General features: G+C 35.3%; 1 protein-coding gene across 10 annotated transcripts in view; it reads right to left on the bottom strand.

The window, feature by feature from the left end:
* The window catches only part of Mtd (TLD domain-containing protein mustard), a 122,437-nt gene that overhangs the window by 57,032 nt on the left and 49,573 nt on the right, over positions 1–15,832 (bottom strand). For 5 of the 10 annotated variants that reach the window (XM_070304111.1, XM_070304114.1, XM_070304113.1 and 2 more), the window contains exon 1: positions 8,436–10,680. The exons of the other annotated variants lie outside the window; for them this stretch is intronic. In XM_070304111.1, the coding sequence (XP_070160212.1) occupies positions 8,436–9,073 (638 nt within the window). In that variant the 5' untranslated portion in view covers positions 9,074–10,680. Of the gene's footprint in view, positions 1–8,435; positions 10,681–15,832 lie in introns of those variants that run through there. 10 annotated transcript variants of the gene reach the window in all.

Below are 15,832 nucleotides of genomic sequence, written 5' to 3' on the forward strand. Positions count from 1 at the left end.
TTGGCTATTAAGCAACAGTAACAAACAGCAGCTGTTGCGTTGTTTGGCGCCTTATTCTCGACGTGCCGTCTCCCGATCGAGGTATCGGCTGCCAAGTATTCGCGAGATACAAGGAAAGATATAGAATTATAGTCTGGGTCGCGGCCAGGTTTAATGAACGTTTTAGAAAACAAAGCTAGAATGAAAAGAAAGACAGAACGGACACTCATACAAGTGTGATATAGAAATAAGATATATAAAGGCACGCCCTACTGCAGTTTTACAGTGGCTATTTTTATTTATAATCTGCGGATGGCGCGAATTATCGCTCGCGCGAGTGCGACAATGATAGTGTTTAGATTAATTACTGAGATCGGTCATTAACTCATAGTCAATGTCGTCTTTCGATCCCTTCGGCCTTCAACAGTTTCCCGTTGTTCTTAATTGACCAAATCGTTTATCATCCGCCTTGCATATAATCGACATTTTATCGAGCATTCTCATCTTGTTTTTTGCTGGCAAGCTCTCTGATTAATCCGAAAAAATAAATTGCCAGCGTGAAAAACATATAAAACATAGAATAAATTTTAAGATATAAAAAGTTACATTTCAACATATATAAATTTCTAAAAGTGTTGCAAAAGCTAGATTGCTTCATTCTTATTATTAAACGGTGAGATTTATTCGATCCAAGATTTACTCGGTTCGACTTTCAATATTTTCGCAAGAGATAGCAAAACGATCGAGTAAGTACCGTTAGTCGTTAGCAGTTATCAGCTATTGTTCAGGTAAAACGTGAAACACAAGAGAGTCCATTGTATTCTTATGCGCGTTCATAATGCATTTACAATATTTCACACTTTCTTCATAAATTGTTCTTGGCGCGTTGTCAGAAAGAAGGTAAAAATTCCAACGCGAGTTTTACATTCGTGATAACGTCATAATTGACGTCATCAGTTTCGTGTTCTCTACCCAAGTGCCACCAGTTAATCAACCGGCGATGGAAAAAATTCCATCGCCGTTCTCATTTATATTTATAGTCGCGCACCGGTAAATGCGAAATTCACGCGCTGTCAAACGAACGTGCGTGTTTGTTACCCATGACGTCATCCGTCGTCATTATTCGATTATTACAATACACTCGCGGTGTATACACGCGGTCTCATTGTTCTTCTTAGAACTCGCGAAACCAATTGTTGCGAATAAAACAGTCGCTGCAAATAGTACTAATAATAGCAATATATATATATATATATATTGTATATATACATGAAAATTCTCATCTTATTGTTAGGTTCGATTGTAAGCGATATATTAAATTTCAATTTGATATATCCTTGTTAAAATATCTCATTTGTGTATATAACTACATTCAACAAATATTTATTATACATATATAAATATTTAGATCGCGACGTTTGAAATAGATTTTGTAAAAATATTTCTCTCATATTATTCGCAAGCAAATAGTTGGAAATTAATTTCTCATCTTCTTCATCGTAACTTTGCATTTTTTATCACGCATCAATTTTCGAAAAACGACGACGATATATTGAATAAAAAAAAAAAAAAAAAAAAAACGCACGAGCAAGTAGGGACAAATAAAAAATATCTTTGCGCGAGTTAACACATATCTCCTACTGTAGCTTTTTTTTCCTCCTGCCCCCCACCCCCCCCACCCCCACTCTTTTACTGCAGAAGTGCGAACGATTTTCGTGGCGACGATGCGGATCCGTTTTCCCGAGCTGCCATTCGTTATGAAATTCACTGCTCGGAGACCCGTGTATTTCGCCGCATTCGTAACACGCGCGCGGCTTGACTTTCTAATAGTCTCCGCCATCGGAATCATGCCGGTGCAAACGCAGGGCCGAAGCTCTGACGCCAGACTATCGTCGACGATAATCTCATTCGATTATTGACGTCGATATACCGAGTATACGCCAACGAAGCGTTTTTTCCATCGCGCTTTAATCTAAATAAAAATCCGCGTTTTTATCACCGTTTCATCCATTATATGTACCTGATAGGATACATAATAGAAGAGTCGAAATTAAGTAATGATAAAGAAATCGTATTAACGTTTCTAACGATTCGTATTAAGGATTCTATTAAAAAGTCACGGTAAGTAGTGGAATTTCGCGATACCTTCTGCGATTAATTAATATTCAATCCGTGACCTAACGATACGCTTCAATCTTTTCGACAAAACATTCACGAATTATTATTATAAGCGTTAATGTGCTGTGTCGCAAATAGAACGCTCGAGTGATTTGAATAATATAAAATATATAAACTATATCCAGTAGGTGAGAAATTATATTTACACACCATAGCCGCACGTGGCCTCTGTAATATAATATTTGCTGGGTGACTTGGCTTCTTTTTACTTACGCTTTCCCTATACACTTCCTATTTTATTAAATTGATCGATTGTGTTGTACCATCTATAATCTATCTCTCTCTGAGTTTGTCGTTATGTAAAGATGCACATTGTTACACGCCGTTATAAAAGCTCTCCCTCATCACGACTGCATTTTTTTAAATGATAAAACGCTGAGTCGAGAATCACGTCGCGCGAGGATGCGTCGCGAGACTTACGCCCGTCCCTGAGAAAGTCGGTCTACGTCCAACGTGTAAAAATGAGATATCGCGTAATCTCTTCTTACCGCTCGCTCTGCCGGTCGCAATACGTGAGAGAGCTTATGTATTTCGTTACCTCGCGTCTTCGGCATCTTTTCAACCGCGCTCGATGCAAATGCAACCGCATTTCGCGCATTTACCGCAGTCGAAGACCGGTTTCGAGCCGACTCGTAAAAGAACGAGGCAAAAAAAGGCTCATCGAAAATTCAGTGAGGTTAATTGTACGTACAGGAAGTGATAATGACTTTGACAAGATTGAAAATAAGCCATTTAAAGGAAAAACATAAATAAAATTTCCAAAAATAACCATATAGGTACACAAGCTAGGGGGCATGTGGGAAAACTATATTTAAATTAAAAAAATATAAATTAATAATATATTATAAATAATTTAAAAAATTATATAGAATTTTTTAATATAACTGCGGTTTATCACAGTGAGATATTCAGACTTGTCGATCCTCGATGGTTCTTTGCTACTTCTTTCCCTGACTTATTTTCTGTCGTCGACCGAAAGCATCTGCCCGTTTCTAGGATGCAGATGCCGTTAACCAAGTTTAAACGCACGCGAGGCTCTTTCTCTCATCTCTAATGATTAAGCGAAGCGGTACTTAAGAACGATTTTACTTCCGTGCTCGCGCAAACACATTGCGGCGCTCTGACCTAAATTATCAATTTCTCGATGAAAAATAATTTTCTTTCTTACGTCCGCCACTAAACTTGATGACAATTTCACCAGATATCTCGAGGATTTTTTTTTTTTTTTTTCCCAATATAGAAACTCATATTAGAGCGTGGATTCGAGAAAATGCCGAAATTATTAAATTGTTTTATTGCCGCTGCGATATTTATTTATCGTTGTGAAATGTTCCGGTTCGATAAACTGTTAAATTTGAAAACTGCACGGAACGAAAGTGAATGCTGCGTACGTGTTTATCTTTGTATATTCAACTCAAAAAAAAATTCTATATCGCTATTAAAGCCACTGTGAGCTTTTATTGAAAAAATTTATTATTAAAAAAAATATATATATAATAGAAATATATTAATTTTATTATAAATTATAATAATTATAAATGTGAAACAATTATCGAAATTTATTAAGAATTATGTGCTCTTCAATTCTGATATGTATAAATATTAGGGAAACCGCGGTCTAATATATATAGGGTAACTTCCGTATGGAAAGTTTAATCCGTTCATGATATGTAACGCTCTTTGTGCGATTCCGCGACGCTATGAAATTCATATCCGGTGAAATAAAAAAGGAGGAAAAATAGCTGGAGAGGCCATCAACTTAAAAGCCGTTATCGGATGCCTTGTACTTGCTCGGATCGCCATAAAAGATATCGGAACGATCAGAAATGGCGGAATCAGAGCGTAACGGCGTGTCCCGTCTCACTCAATTGCGTCGCACGCACTTTACGCAAGCGACCGGCGCATAAGGACACACCTTGCGTGCTTAAAGACGACAGTCTCGTGATAAATGGGACAACTGCTTAAGGTAGCATTGTCAATTCGCTTGTCTATCCGTCGATCAAGAATACACAATTCGTATTTCTTATTATAAAATATTATGAAATAACAACATTGTGAACGTTTTAAAATACAAATGTAAGAAAAATTATTTAACACAATATTTTTTAGATACTTAGCTCTCTCTTCTCTCTATCAATTCTTTTACAATGATTTAAATTTTTTGACGCTTTTTTTTAATAATTTTAAGTTTCATCGATTATACGTTGAGCTAGGTTTTGAATTATACGCACTATTATTAACAGCAGAATTTGCTTTTCAATAAATTACAGTAAAAAAGAAACAAGTGAACAAAAGGGTTTTGCAATTTTATTAGACTATATATTTTATTAGACTATATAATTGTATGTGTGTTACTAAACGTAAGTAGAAAACTATCCCCTTTATTTAATCTCAAATAAACTTTAAGTTAACACACTCTCAATTTTAATAAGAAAATTAAATTAAAAAAATTCCAGAATAATATAAAGATTGCTAAAGAGAAAACATTGTTTTCAAATTCGCCATAAAATATTCTATCGAGGTTTTATGTCAATCCTACGAAATGCCTCATTTTCTCTCTTATCGAAACGGCTAGTTGCTTCATCGAGCACAGCACTGATACTCCGTATGACAATAATCGTTGTCGTTTGCATAACATGTGGCCAAAGCGCGATAAGGTCCTCGAATAAAATACATAACTGCTATTGCATCTAAAGGGACTAGAGAAAGAAAAGTAATAATCGCGCAAACACAATAATGCAAAATCTTTTCTATAAAATGCGAACAGGATATGACACCCGGTAATTTCGTGTCCGTCTATAAAAAGACAGTCGGAGAAGCTTGCGAATTATATAAGATCGTATTTGAATACATGTGTAACATCTGCCTTCAAGGATCAATATCGCATTGGCTTTTGTGTACAAATAATCGCTGTATAAATATGCGATGCATTCATGATACCTTTGATATACATTGCGAACAAAATGTAAACAAAATTTCACGAAAAGAAGTGTCTGTGTAAATTACCGTTATTGTACGACCAAATGTTCCGCGACAGTTTTAATTAAAATAATAATGAATCCAAAAATAAAAGAACATTTGCATATGATAAGATAACGACCTCAGAAACCTGATTATATTATTATCTCAAAAAAATATTGAATTATATTATATCAAAGAAAAGAAAAAAAAAAAGATTATATAAAGTATAATTACATGCACCGAGATAATTTAATTAATGAGAAAGTATTGAAGCATAATATAATCTCATAAAATATTTCGTATTTGAAGCATTTCTTTGCCTGTGAAAGAAGGAGAGAAGCGATGAGAAGCCGCGAAAAAAAAACAAAAAGATAACAAAAGGGAAGGCTATTTTAAGAGGTTCGCGACCGGTTTGTGCGAATCATAAAGAGGCTCGTCTGTCTGTATCCTTGTTTCGAGTGATCCATCCTGACATCCTGACGAATCGGAATTTTTTGGGTTGTCCGACTTTCATTCACGCAAGAAAAATGTCGCAAAAAAAAAAACGTACTAAATGATCGCGTCGAGACTAATGTTTCTTTGTTTCGAATTCAATGTATAATAAACAGACATACACTTAATTCTTTAGACAGTTTAGACAATTCATTTTTAGCTTTTAATCAGTGTACCAACCGAAGAATAGTTTTAGAAAATTAAAAAGATGCATGAATCATGTTATTATTATAACAAATAAAATTAATTCCTCTATATAAAAATTACAAAAAAAAAAATCTATTAGAGAGAGAGAGTTGAAAAGATCACGACCGAATTTTCGAAGTTTAAACTGATTTTTTAACGTGAAATTTTAACGACGGTAGCGTTGACAATAAGAACCGTAATGAATCATATATATGACAAAGGTTATCAGCATTATGCTGATTAAATAATGTAAACTTTGTTATCAAACGATGTCAATAACGCAATTGCGGGGTGTTAACGATTCAAAGTACGATGACGAAATATTTAAAAATGATTATTGTTTCCGGTTTTAATATACAGAGAAAATATCGAATGCTATTTGCAAACAAGAATTGTTTATGATTTCTGAAAACAGTTATCGCATGAAATATATCGCTTTTATATTTCAGTGTTTCGCTAGAAATTTAAAACCACTTTATAATAAATAAATAAATACAATAAATAAATATGTACAAAACTTTACGGATACATAGATCATTATGTGCAATTATATCTTTAAAGAAAATCTTGGAATTATTTTTGATTAATACTTGTTTTGCTGTAACATAAAAAAATAATCTGAAAATATAATAATAATCAAATTCATTTTTATGAGACAGAAATTAATTGCTAAACTTTTTATGTAATATTTCACATAAAAAGTTAATTTATTTGATTAATCTTCTCTTTTTCAAAAGAGTGGTTTGGACCATTTCTCAAATACACCTGCAATTAACTCAAGAAATAGAATAAGATCTATTTTTTTTTTTTTTTTCAGATTTGCATAATACTCGAGAAATCGCACGTAAGTTATGTAATACAATTAAAATCGAAACTTTCTACGTTCGATTATTCGCCAAGCATGTTCATCGGAGTAATCGTTCGGTTCCGCCAGTTTAGATAGATTTTATAGCGAATTGTGAAGGCAAATCGGCGGTACTTTTCACGATGACTTCCGCGAATAAGTCTCTCGTAGAGAAATCGCGAGATCGCAACGCAACGAGGAAACTTTCGTGAAATTTTCTCGAGACACCATGTGCGTGGAAATATTAAAGTGTCGAAAATTCCATTTCCTCGTAATAAAAACGTCACACATTAGTTTTGGAATACTGAATGAAAACAGGATGACGCCAGATTTTAATCTCGACCTAATTGGAATCTCGAAAATTTTATTTACTTTTGTTTTACGATGAATCTCTGTGGCATTTCTCATTCGAAATATTCGTTGCTTTTGCTAATAATATTTTTACTTTTCACTCTAACTTTAAAACCAATAAATTCTCTACCCGGTATCGAGAAGAGTGTGTTTGACGGAAAAACAAATTGAACGTTTAAACATTTATATTCAAATTTTGGATATTGGTTCGGCTATTTGAACTTAAAAAAAAAAAAAAAAAAAAAAAAATCTTATACTGTAATATTTCTTCTTCTGGCAAGTATCATTTTTAATATTTTCGAAATTTTCGAAATTTTCTTGTGCGCCGTTTCTGCGTCACGCAAACACCTATGATTTGTCGTTATTCTCGCAAAATACCGTTACGACGAACATGCCGTTATCTGAAACGGTGATGCTTTCTCATCGTCTGGTAACGATGACGACGACAAAAGATTTCCTCTAGCTCAGATAATAATTTCGAGCGACATTTCCAAATATTTACCTAAACAACACTCCTTTTCCTTTAAAATTAGATGGTCCGATTATATATTTATATCAACACGCAATAATATCAAAACACTGATAAAGAGATACAAGTTAAAAAATGAATTGTAAATTATCTATATCTGCGTAAAATATAATGACGATTTGGCGTTATTGACGATACAATTATTATAATACGATGATAATCTGAAATTATTCGGCAATACAAATTGATTGTAATATCACGGTTTAAAATTACATCGACATGAAATTGTGGAAGATAATTTTCATGAAATTATTGAAAATTATTGAGAATTAATTCAATATCGAGACTGCACCGCTATCTTAATTATCAGAATTGGAGATAGAAATACATACAAATATATCGATATAAATGTTATTGGGTATTAAATATTGGAGATTATCGCGTGTATCGGTCGTTTATAGCATTTCGAAGTATCGCTTACTTATATTTTATCGGGCAATTCTTTTTGGCTATTGCGAAAAATGTTTTTACGCAAATTACGCCACGAATTAATCGTTTATAGATTATCGCTTATAAATGAGTAACGTAAATCATTCGTTAAAATTAACCGTGACATTTATTTATCAAATAATTAAAAGCCATGTAAATATAAAATAAATTATTCAGAAAGTAATATTATTCATGTGGGTTGCAAATTCTTTTCTCCCCTTATTTTCTGTTATTATCAAATACGTATATGTTAAAAAAATATAATGTTCATAAGTTCATACTTTTAATTATAAAATTTAAATAACATTTATCCAGAAAAATTCATGCGCTTAATTTTTTGACCCCAATTATCCTTCTAAAACGAAATTACACCGATTTGATTATCTTCCGAGGATCATTCCAATGATTATTCCGCGATTGTTCGTAAAGCAACGGGTACTCACGTTCGCGCAATAATGATACGGTAATCGCGAGATAAATAAATACCTGACGACCGAATCCGGTACGAAGATGTTCCACCAGGACGGTCTCTTTTGACGCGCGTAATTCTGTGAATAAAGCCCTTCCGTGCTGCCGGTCTGCGAGGAAATACCGGCTACGCCCTTCCTCCTCTTTCGATCCAACTTGGGCGGCTTAACGAGCGGATGCCAGGACTTGCGGCGTCCCTTCTTGGCTTCCTGGATCGCGCGGTCGCAATCCTCGTTCTCCGTCACCTCTTGATTCTCCTCTAATAAATCCTCGGATACGTAAAACACGGAGCTTCTTCTGCCGGTGTCGCTGCTCCTCCTCATGTCCTTCGGCTTATCCTTCGCATTATTGTCCTTGGCGTTGTTCTTGACGTTGTCCTTAGCATTGTTATCCTTCTCGTCGAATACGCTGGCCCGACGAGCCCTCTGAAAGAGGCTGTCTCGTCGAGCCTTCAGATCCTCGAGGACGCTGTGCCGGCGACTCTTCGAATCCCGCAGAATCGTCGCGTTCTCGCGTTGCCTGCCGACTGCGCCAAGGATTCTCGCCAACGACGATTCCTGCTCCATCATCGCCGGGATGGAGTTCGTCGAGGCGAATTTGGTAGTCGTATGACCATTCCGCGGCTCGTTGCTGATGTACATCTTGGCTGTTTCCATTCTAACGTCCACGTCGCCCGTATGACCAGTAGTTCACAATCGCCTACTACGCATCGCGGAGAGCGTCGAGCTCTCTCGTATCTTGTATCGGGATCACGTCGAAGGTCAGCTCGCGTCTAGATTAAGTATTTACTCGGCTTATACATCGACCGGCGATGAGAGACGTTGATTTCCCCCGTTGATATCGTTAATGCCGGGTTAACGTCTTACGACAGCGAGATCGTCGAGGATCAGACGAGGGGAAGATAAATCCGCGTCGAAAGGATCGATCTTTTCCGCGAAATTTCGTTAATATATCTTACACACTAGCAGAATCGGAAAGAGATACAGGAATATATATATATCTTCATTGATTTTATAAATCAGTTCTGCGAAGAATCGCTTCGATTATCCCGCGATGGCGTTGACCGGATTTAATCGCCGAAGACAACGCTACTCGTAGATTAGATATCCACGTCGAGAGTGTACCAAATTTAAGGGAATTTAAGTATACGCGAACGAATATACTCCACAAGAGTATTCGCTACGAATGTTTTGCGGTTGCGTGTTTCAATATTGTACAATTCGATATTATACATCGACGAGGTTACCGAAGGTTGCGTTGCCGTGTCCGCAAACTTCAAAACACCGAAGGAATCTCTCGCGATCACTGTCGATTTAACGTCGTGCGTACCGAACGATTCGCGGACTAACATAAGTAAAATTCACAATTCTGATCCTGGCGTTTCGATAATCGACTCTTCACGTCGAACCACATTGACATTGTTCGAACGGAGAAATTATTCCACGACGATTATCGATCACGGGCGAGCGTCATTTTTCACGTAGATAAAAAAAAGAGAGAGATAAAAAGAAAGAAGGCACGGATGACGAAATGGAACGTTAAAGCGCGAGATCGGCAACGTTAATTCCACCTGGCGCGGCTCGTCGGTGAAAGCAGCCAAAGCGGTCGACCGCCTTTTCACTGCCGACGCCGGCGACGCCGACGACGCGGTCACTCTCGTGAAAACGCCTTACCGCGTTTATGTGCGTGTACGCATGTTCGCTCCGATCGGCGGATACGCCCGTAGAGAGGAGAGCGCGTAGGGGAATCTCTATACGCGATCGTCCGCCCCACAGAGACAATCAGCTGTTTTTATTTATATATTCACTCTTTACGTATATCTAATCTTAAGGCGTACAAATTCCGCTTCTCATCATCTATCGATCTAATCGGTCATCAACAAGTCCCGTTCTATTTTTTATAAATAGTGTCGAGAAATTTTTAAGTATAAGCAAATCTTCGCTAGTTGATTCTCTGCTTCTTCTCTGATTCAATATAATCCCTTTTCTCCGCTCTTTTCTTTCTTCGAGCACGCACGCAAATAGGTTGAATGATGAGGCCGGGCGACCAAGAGCGGGCTCTTTCTCGCGTCCCCTTTTTTTCTATTCCTTTCTCGTTTCGCTCTCGTTATCGGGCGAACGAACACGCACGCACGCACGCACGCACGTACATCACGCACACGTATACACGAGTTCGAATTCGCACGTTGAAAGCCGCAAGATAGCGTCGAACGAAAGGCACGTTCGATCGACGGCTGTCACGTGGATCGAGTATCGCAGCAACTAAGCGCGTATGAACGCGACCGCTTGTATTTATACGCGTACTCACAGTCTGTCTTTCTCTTTCTCTCCCCCCCTCCCTCTCTCTCTCTCTCTCTTTCGCGCCGCATCCCCCACTCAATGTCGCGATGAAGACGCGTACACGGACGGGAGAATACGCACAAGATCTCGCTGATCCCGCGGTTCAATCGTCGTTGGACCAGAAGAAGCCCGGATATATCGCGTTTACGCGATTCCTTGATCCCGACGTTTACGCGATACCGTTTTAAAAATACCACGCAAAAACATCCCGTAAAATTTTTCCATCTGCTCCGCAAATATCTTTCACGCGTGTCCTCTTAGCTTTTAACGCGCGCCGGGATATTAATATCCCATCGTGCGTTGAAACGATAAATTTTTAATTAAACGATAAACGTCTAACTCAAGATATTATTTTCCTCGTATGAGAGAATCGCGAAGGATGTTAACTTGGGATGCAAACGGTCATTTTAGTGCTATGATACAAATGTTAATTCTTCAAGTATTGCATTTCGAGAAAAATAACGAGATTATTAAGAATGCAATTGTTTTCCAGCTTGTACCTCCAGCGCTTAAAATAGAACGCAAATACATATGCCAAAGGTTAAACAAAATCAACCAAAAATTCATTGATATCTTTAAATTAAATTTAAAATAAATTATTTTTTGCAAGTACAATATATATCCAGAATCATTAAAATAGCTTGTTTTAAGATTTTATTTTTCTGCATCATTACCTATGTATTACCTATGTATTAATCACGCATTATTTATATTATGAAAGAAAGAAGAAAGGGTACAAAGAGAAAAACTTAAATTAAAAAAATAAAAGAATTATAAAATATATATATATATATATATACCACTCGATATAAGCAATAGTTATATTCAAATCGACTTTAATTTCTGGTCTATCTGTAGACATATTTCAAACTTCAATTTCTAGCATTGTTACATCCTGCAGTGTCGAGTACTTTTTTTATAACCTTTCCCAACCGACCTTAAACTCTCAACGTACATCGAAAGTCTCGAGATCACGTTGCGAGTTCGCTTTAACAAGGTAATCTATAATCGAGTTAATCAATTCAATAATAATCCACCCAACGATAGGACAAGGCAAGAGATAATAACGGCGATCATTCGGTAACGAGCCATCGATAATTTCATGGAAATCATTGTTGCGCAAGTAATATCATTGATTTCCAAGGGAAAATGTAAAGGTTCTGATTGTGCATCATTTAGGTTATTTTATAACGCATTACTCGACTTTTGTAAGCTTAAAGAGACTTGAAAAGAAATTCAATTTTAGATTGCAAAATTATAAAAGATAAATAAATATCTAGAAATAGATTGATTATAAATACTTATAAATAGATAATTGTAACATCCTGAGTAGGTACTGTCATCGCGTGTTAAAAAAACAATACAGATTTTTATTATCTCTAGAATTGATAAGTCTATTAATCGATAACGTTCGTAAAATTCACTATTTATCGATGTTTAGGAGCACGTGAGCTCACTGATAAACAGATAAATAATGCCCCGTGTGATATATATGTAAGTGGAAAAAAAAGATTAAAGCAAGAAAGATCGCAACAATGTGTCATTAATTGCGATTGATCTATCACGGGATAAGATCGCGAATAAAAATAAAATGAATTCTGAGAACCTCGATTGTGCATCCAAGTATCGAGACTCAAGACTCGATATTCCAGATATCACGTTCGAGCACCACCACTTACAATTAGATTAATTACGCAATTTGTGTGATATCGGGCAGCCGTTTTAAATTCATGGTCGGCTGCGAGATATTTTTTTCCGGCGAACCGCCCATAATACATCTCGGCATCCCGCGTGATCTTGACCCGTTTCCGGACCGACAAGAAAATGACTACACCCGCCGTTTGTTTATTCGATACTTTATTAAATTTATTTTCGTCTGCTGCATCTTGCAAACCATCACATGGTAATTAAACGAGAGCAACATTCTGTGTTTAAACAATTTATTTCCGTTCTATATGCGTACTTCTTCAAAAACATAAAACAATTTTAGTATTTATTTTGTTAGTTTTATCATTATTTTATTTTATTGACTGATACTTTATCTATTATAATATTAATTTTATTATTTAATTATATCAATTTATTATTATATTATTTTATAACTTTATTATGAGTAAAAATGCAACTGTAATCTTAATAAATGTCTGCTAAATAAATGTTGTTAATAAAATTAACAAATGTATTACACATATAAATGTATCGGTAAATTTAGCTAATTTTATAAATAATTATTTACATTAATGATATTATCGCGCAGCAACTCTTTTAGTTTACTCTTATTTTGTAGGGTTAAATTTCGAAAGAGAGTAGGACAAGAAAAAGAAATTTCGTAAAAGTACCAGTGGACTTGACGGTTTGACGGACAAATTACACGTTTCTCACTGTACTAATTACAAAAAACTTTGACGTAGCTTCTCTGTCATATTAAAAATAAACTTTAAGTAAACGTCAGATCTTTTTTCTTACTACATTAAATTTTCAATTGCGCAACGAGGAAGCATTTTGCAAAGATCTTTGCGCAAAATTACGAGTTCGCCATGTATTACTTGCTCTTATTTCATTCTATATATCCCGTGTCTATTACTTTTTAATTGCAACTCAGATCTGTTCCCGAGAAAGGATTCAAGTTGCGGGAAACTTTGTTAATCAACTATTATATTTCGGCGATAACAGTTCCATATATTCAGTGCTCCGGAAGAACTTGCAGGATGCGAGAGAGACGTCATCTCTCGAACAAAGCGAGCGATGCTGTTTGCCGCAGAAATTTACTCTCAACGAGCAAGAAGCGTCGTATTCATTCAACCCTTTACGGACGGACAATGAGAAGATTCTAATTGGCTGAATCGAATTAAGAGTCCGGCCCGGTATTTTCATCGTTGCCAATTTCGTAATTGGACACGCGGTTGAATTGACCAATTGTTTACACCGCGCTGGACATCTATCCGATCTCTCTAGTTAAACGGAGCCTTCGTTAGGAAAATACGCGGACGCACGACGAAAATTTCGCTTCGATGGCAGAGCAACGAGCGGAAATGTCGTGAAAATGTTCTATATCTTCTTGTGGCGGCCTTGCAGCTAGACAGCTGATCGCGCAGTGACATTCCCACGCTTGACGATCGATCGCCATGCGCGTGCGAAATCGCGATGTTAACTCGCTAGCGAAAGCGAAAGACGAACAGAGAAAAAGAGAAAGAGAGAGAGAGAGAGAGAGAGTGAGAGTGAGAGAAAGAAAGAATACTCGAAAATTATTTTTCAACAAATTTATTTGCAAAAAAAAATTATAAATTATAATTCTATTTAGTTATAATTTTATTTAGTATAATGTTTAAACTTTTCGTTTTTTCTCACATAATAAAATATATAATTAATACCGATTAAAAGTAAATATCTTATTTGGGTTTAAGATAAAAATTTCCATAAATTGTTACAATTTTTTAATTATTTCAATAAAATGGAACAAAAAAGCTTACAATGAAATATCTATAAAAAATAAAAAATAAAAATTTATTAATATAACATATTAAGATTATGTATAGAAAATGGAGTAAAAGTTTCTTAGCATTAAGTGAATTATACTTCTATGTGTAAAATATTCAATTTGCCGATATTTTTGCAATAATTAATAACTTAGCTTTTACGCGAGTCTCTTTCTCTCTCTCTCTCTCTCTCTCTCTCTCTCTTTCTCTTTCCCAGACATAATCAGGTCTAGTGGAAAATACACAGAATGTTATCTTTGCTAAATGCATTCATTGAGATTACTCGTAGAAAAGTACTTCACGGTGAGGGAATGATTTCGCGCATTACAAAGCTAAACCTCTGTCAACCGAACGCACCTTATCAGGCGTATATGTATACTCACATCGCGTATCGCACAAAACAAAGACAGATTTACGATACAGCTACTGAAATCATAAACGAGACTATCTGTTTCCATTCGAGACATGACGGAAAACACGACGCTTCTTCTTTTTATATTTAGATTAAAAGATTTTTATCTCTTTTTTTCTCTCTAAACATAGAATTTATCGCAAACAAAATTATAAAAATAACTTTGGTTCATATAATATAAATTTGACTTGAAATGTTTTTCCTTGAAAAGACATTAACGATTTAAATAATATAATTTAATTCAATTATCAAAGTATTATTAATTGTTAAGAATTATCTGTATCACATTCTACAAATAAAATTATTCATAAATTACATTTGTATTATAGGATAAATCGAATAAAATTTCTCCTTACTTATTCAAACTTCTCTTATTTAATCGCAATTCAGCATAATCACTATGTCGATCAAGAAACAGAAAAGTCGTAGCAGATGTGTCCTTGGTGAAGATATCTGATCGAATTAAAAAGCAATACATAAATCGGTTATGTCAAATTTGCTGGAAGCAACAGTGTCACGTGTCAATTTCAGCCGATAAGTCACACGTATATTTTGGCGGAGCGTCGTGATAAAAATCGCTTATTTTTTACCGCAATACGTTACCTCCACGTTCACCGTTTCACAAATTGAAACATAGCAACTCGAAATTGCAAATTGTATCTTTCTACGTGACCATCGGCATATTCAATAAACGTACCACGATTGAATATAAAGAAATAAGCTGACGAGAATGACGAAGACAAAATGATCTTTATGTTAAAATCTCTTCACAATGTCACAAATTGTACATATATACATTTAAAAATATATTTAATTATTCAGATTAGATTTTGTATTTAAATTCATTAAAAAGAAACATCAAACTTTTAATATTTGCCAATTGCAAAAAAATTATTGACTTTATGATACAATTTTTTACAACCATAGAAATTATTACAGATTCCGGTAATAAAGTAATTTAGATATTATCTCTGGAATTTATACTATTTATACTTTTTTTCATTATGAATTTAATCGGATTTGTAAAAAGTGTATTTTTTTATATATATATATATAACTATAAAAGGTAAATATACAATATTTTCACATATTATAATGCGTTTTTGAAGAATAGAGTAACGGAAAACTAAAAAATTATATTCTCCGTTATTGTGCCTACGTATTAAACGTCATTCTGGGAATATTATT

Source organism: Polyergus mexicanus, unplaced genomic scaffold, assembly GCF_030449975.1.
Source record: "Polyergus mexicanus isolate NDT 795.1 unplaced genomic scaffold, iyPolMexi1.0 SCAF_11, whole genome shotgun sequence".
Lineage (NCBI taxonomy): Eukaryota > Metazoa > Arthropoda > Insecta > Hymenoptera > Formicidae > Polyergus > Polyergus mexicanus.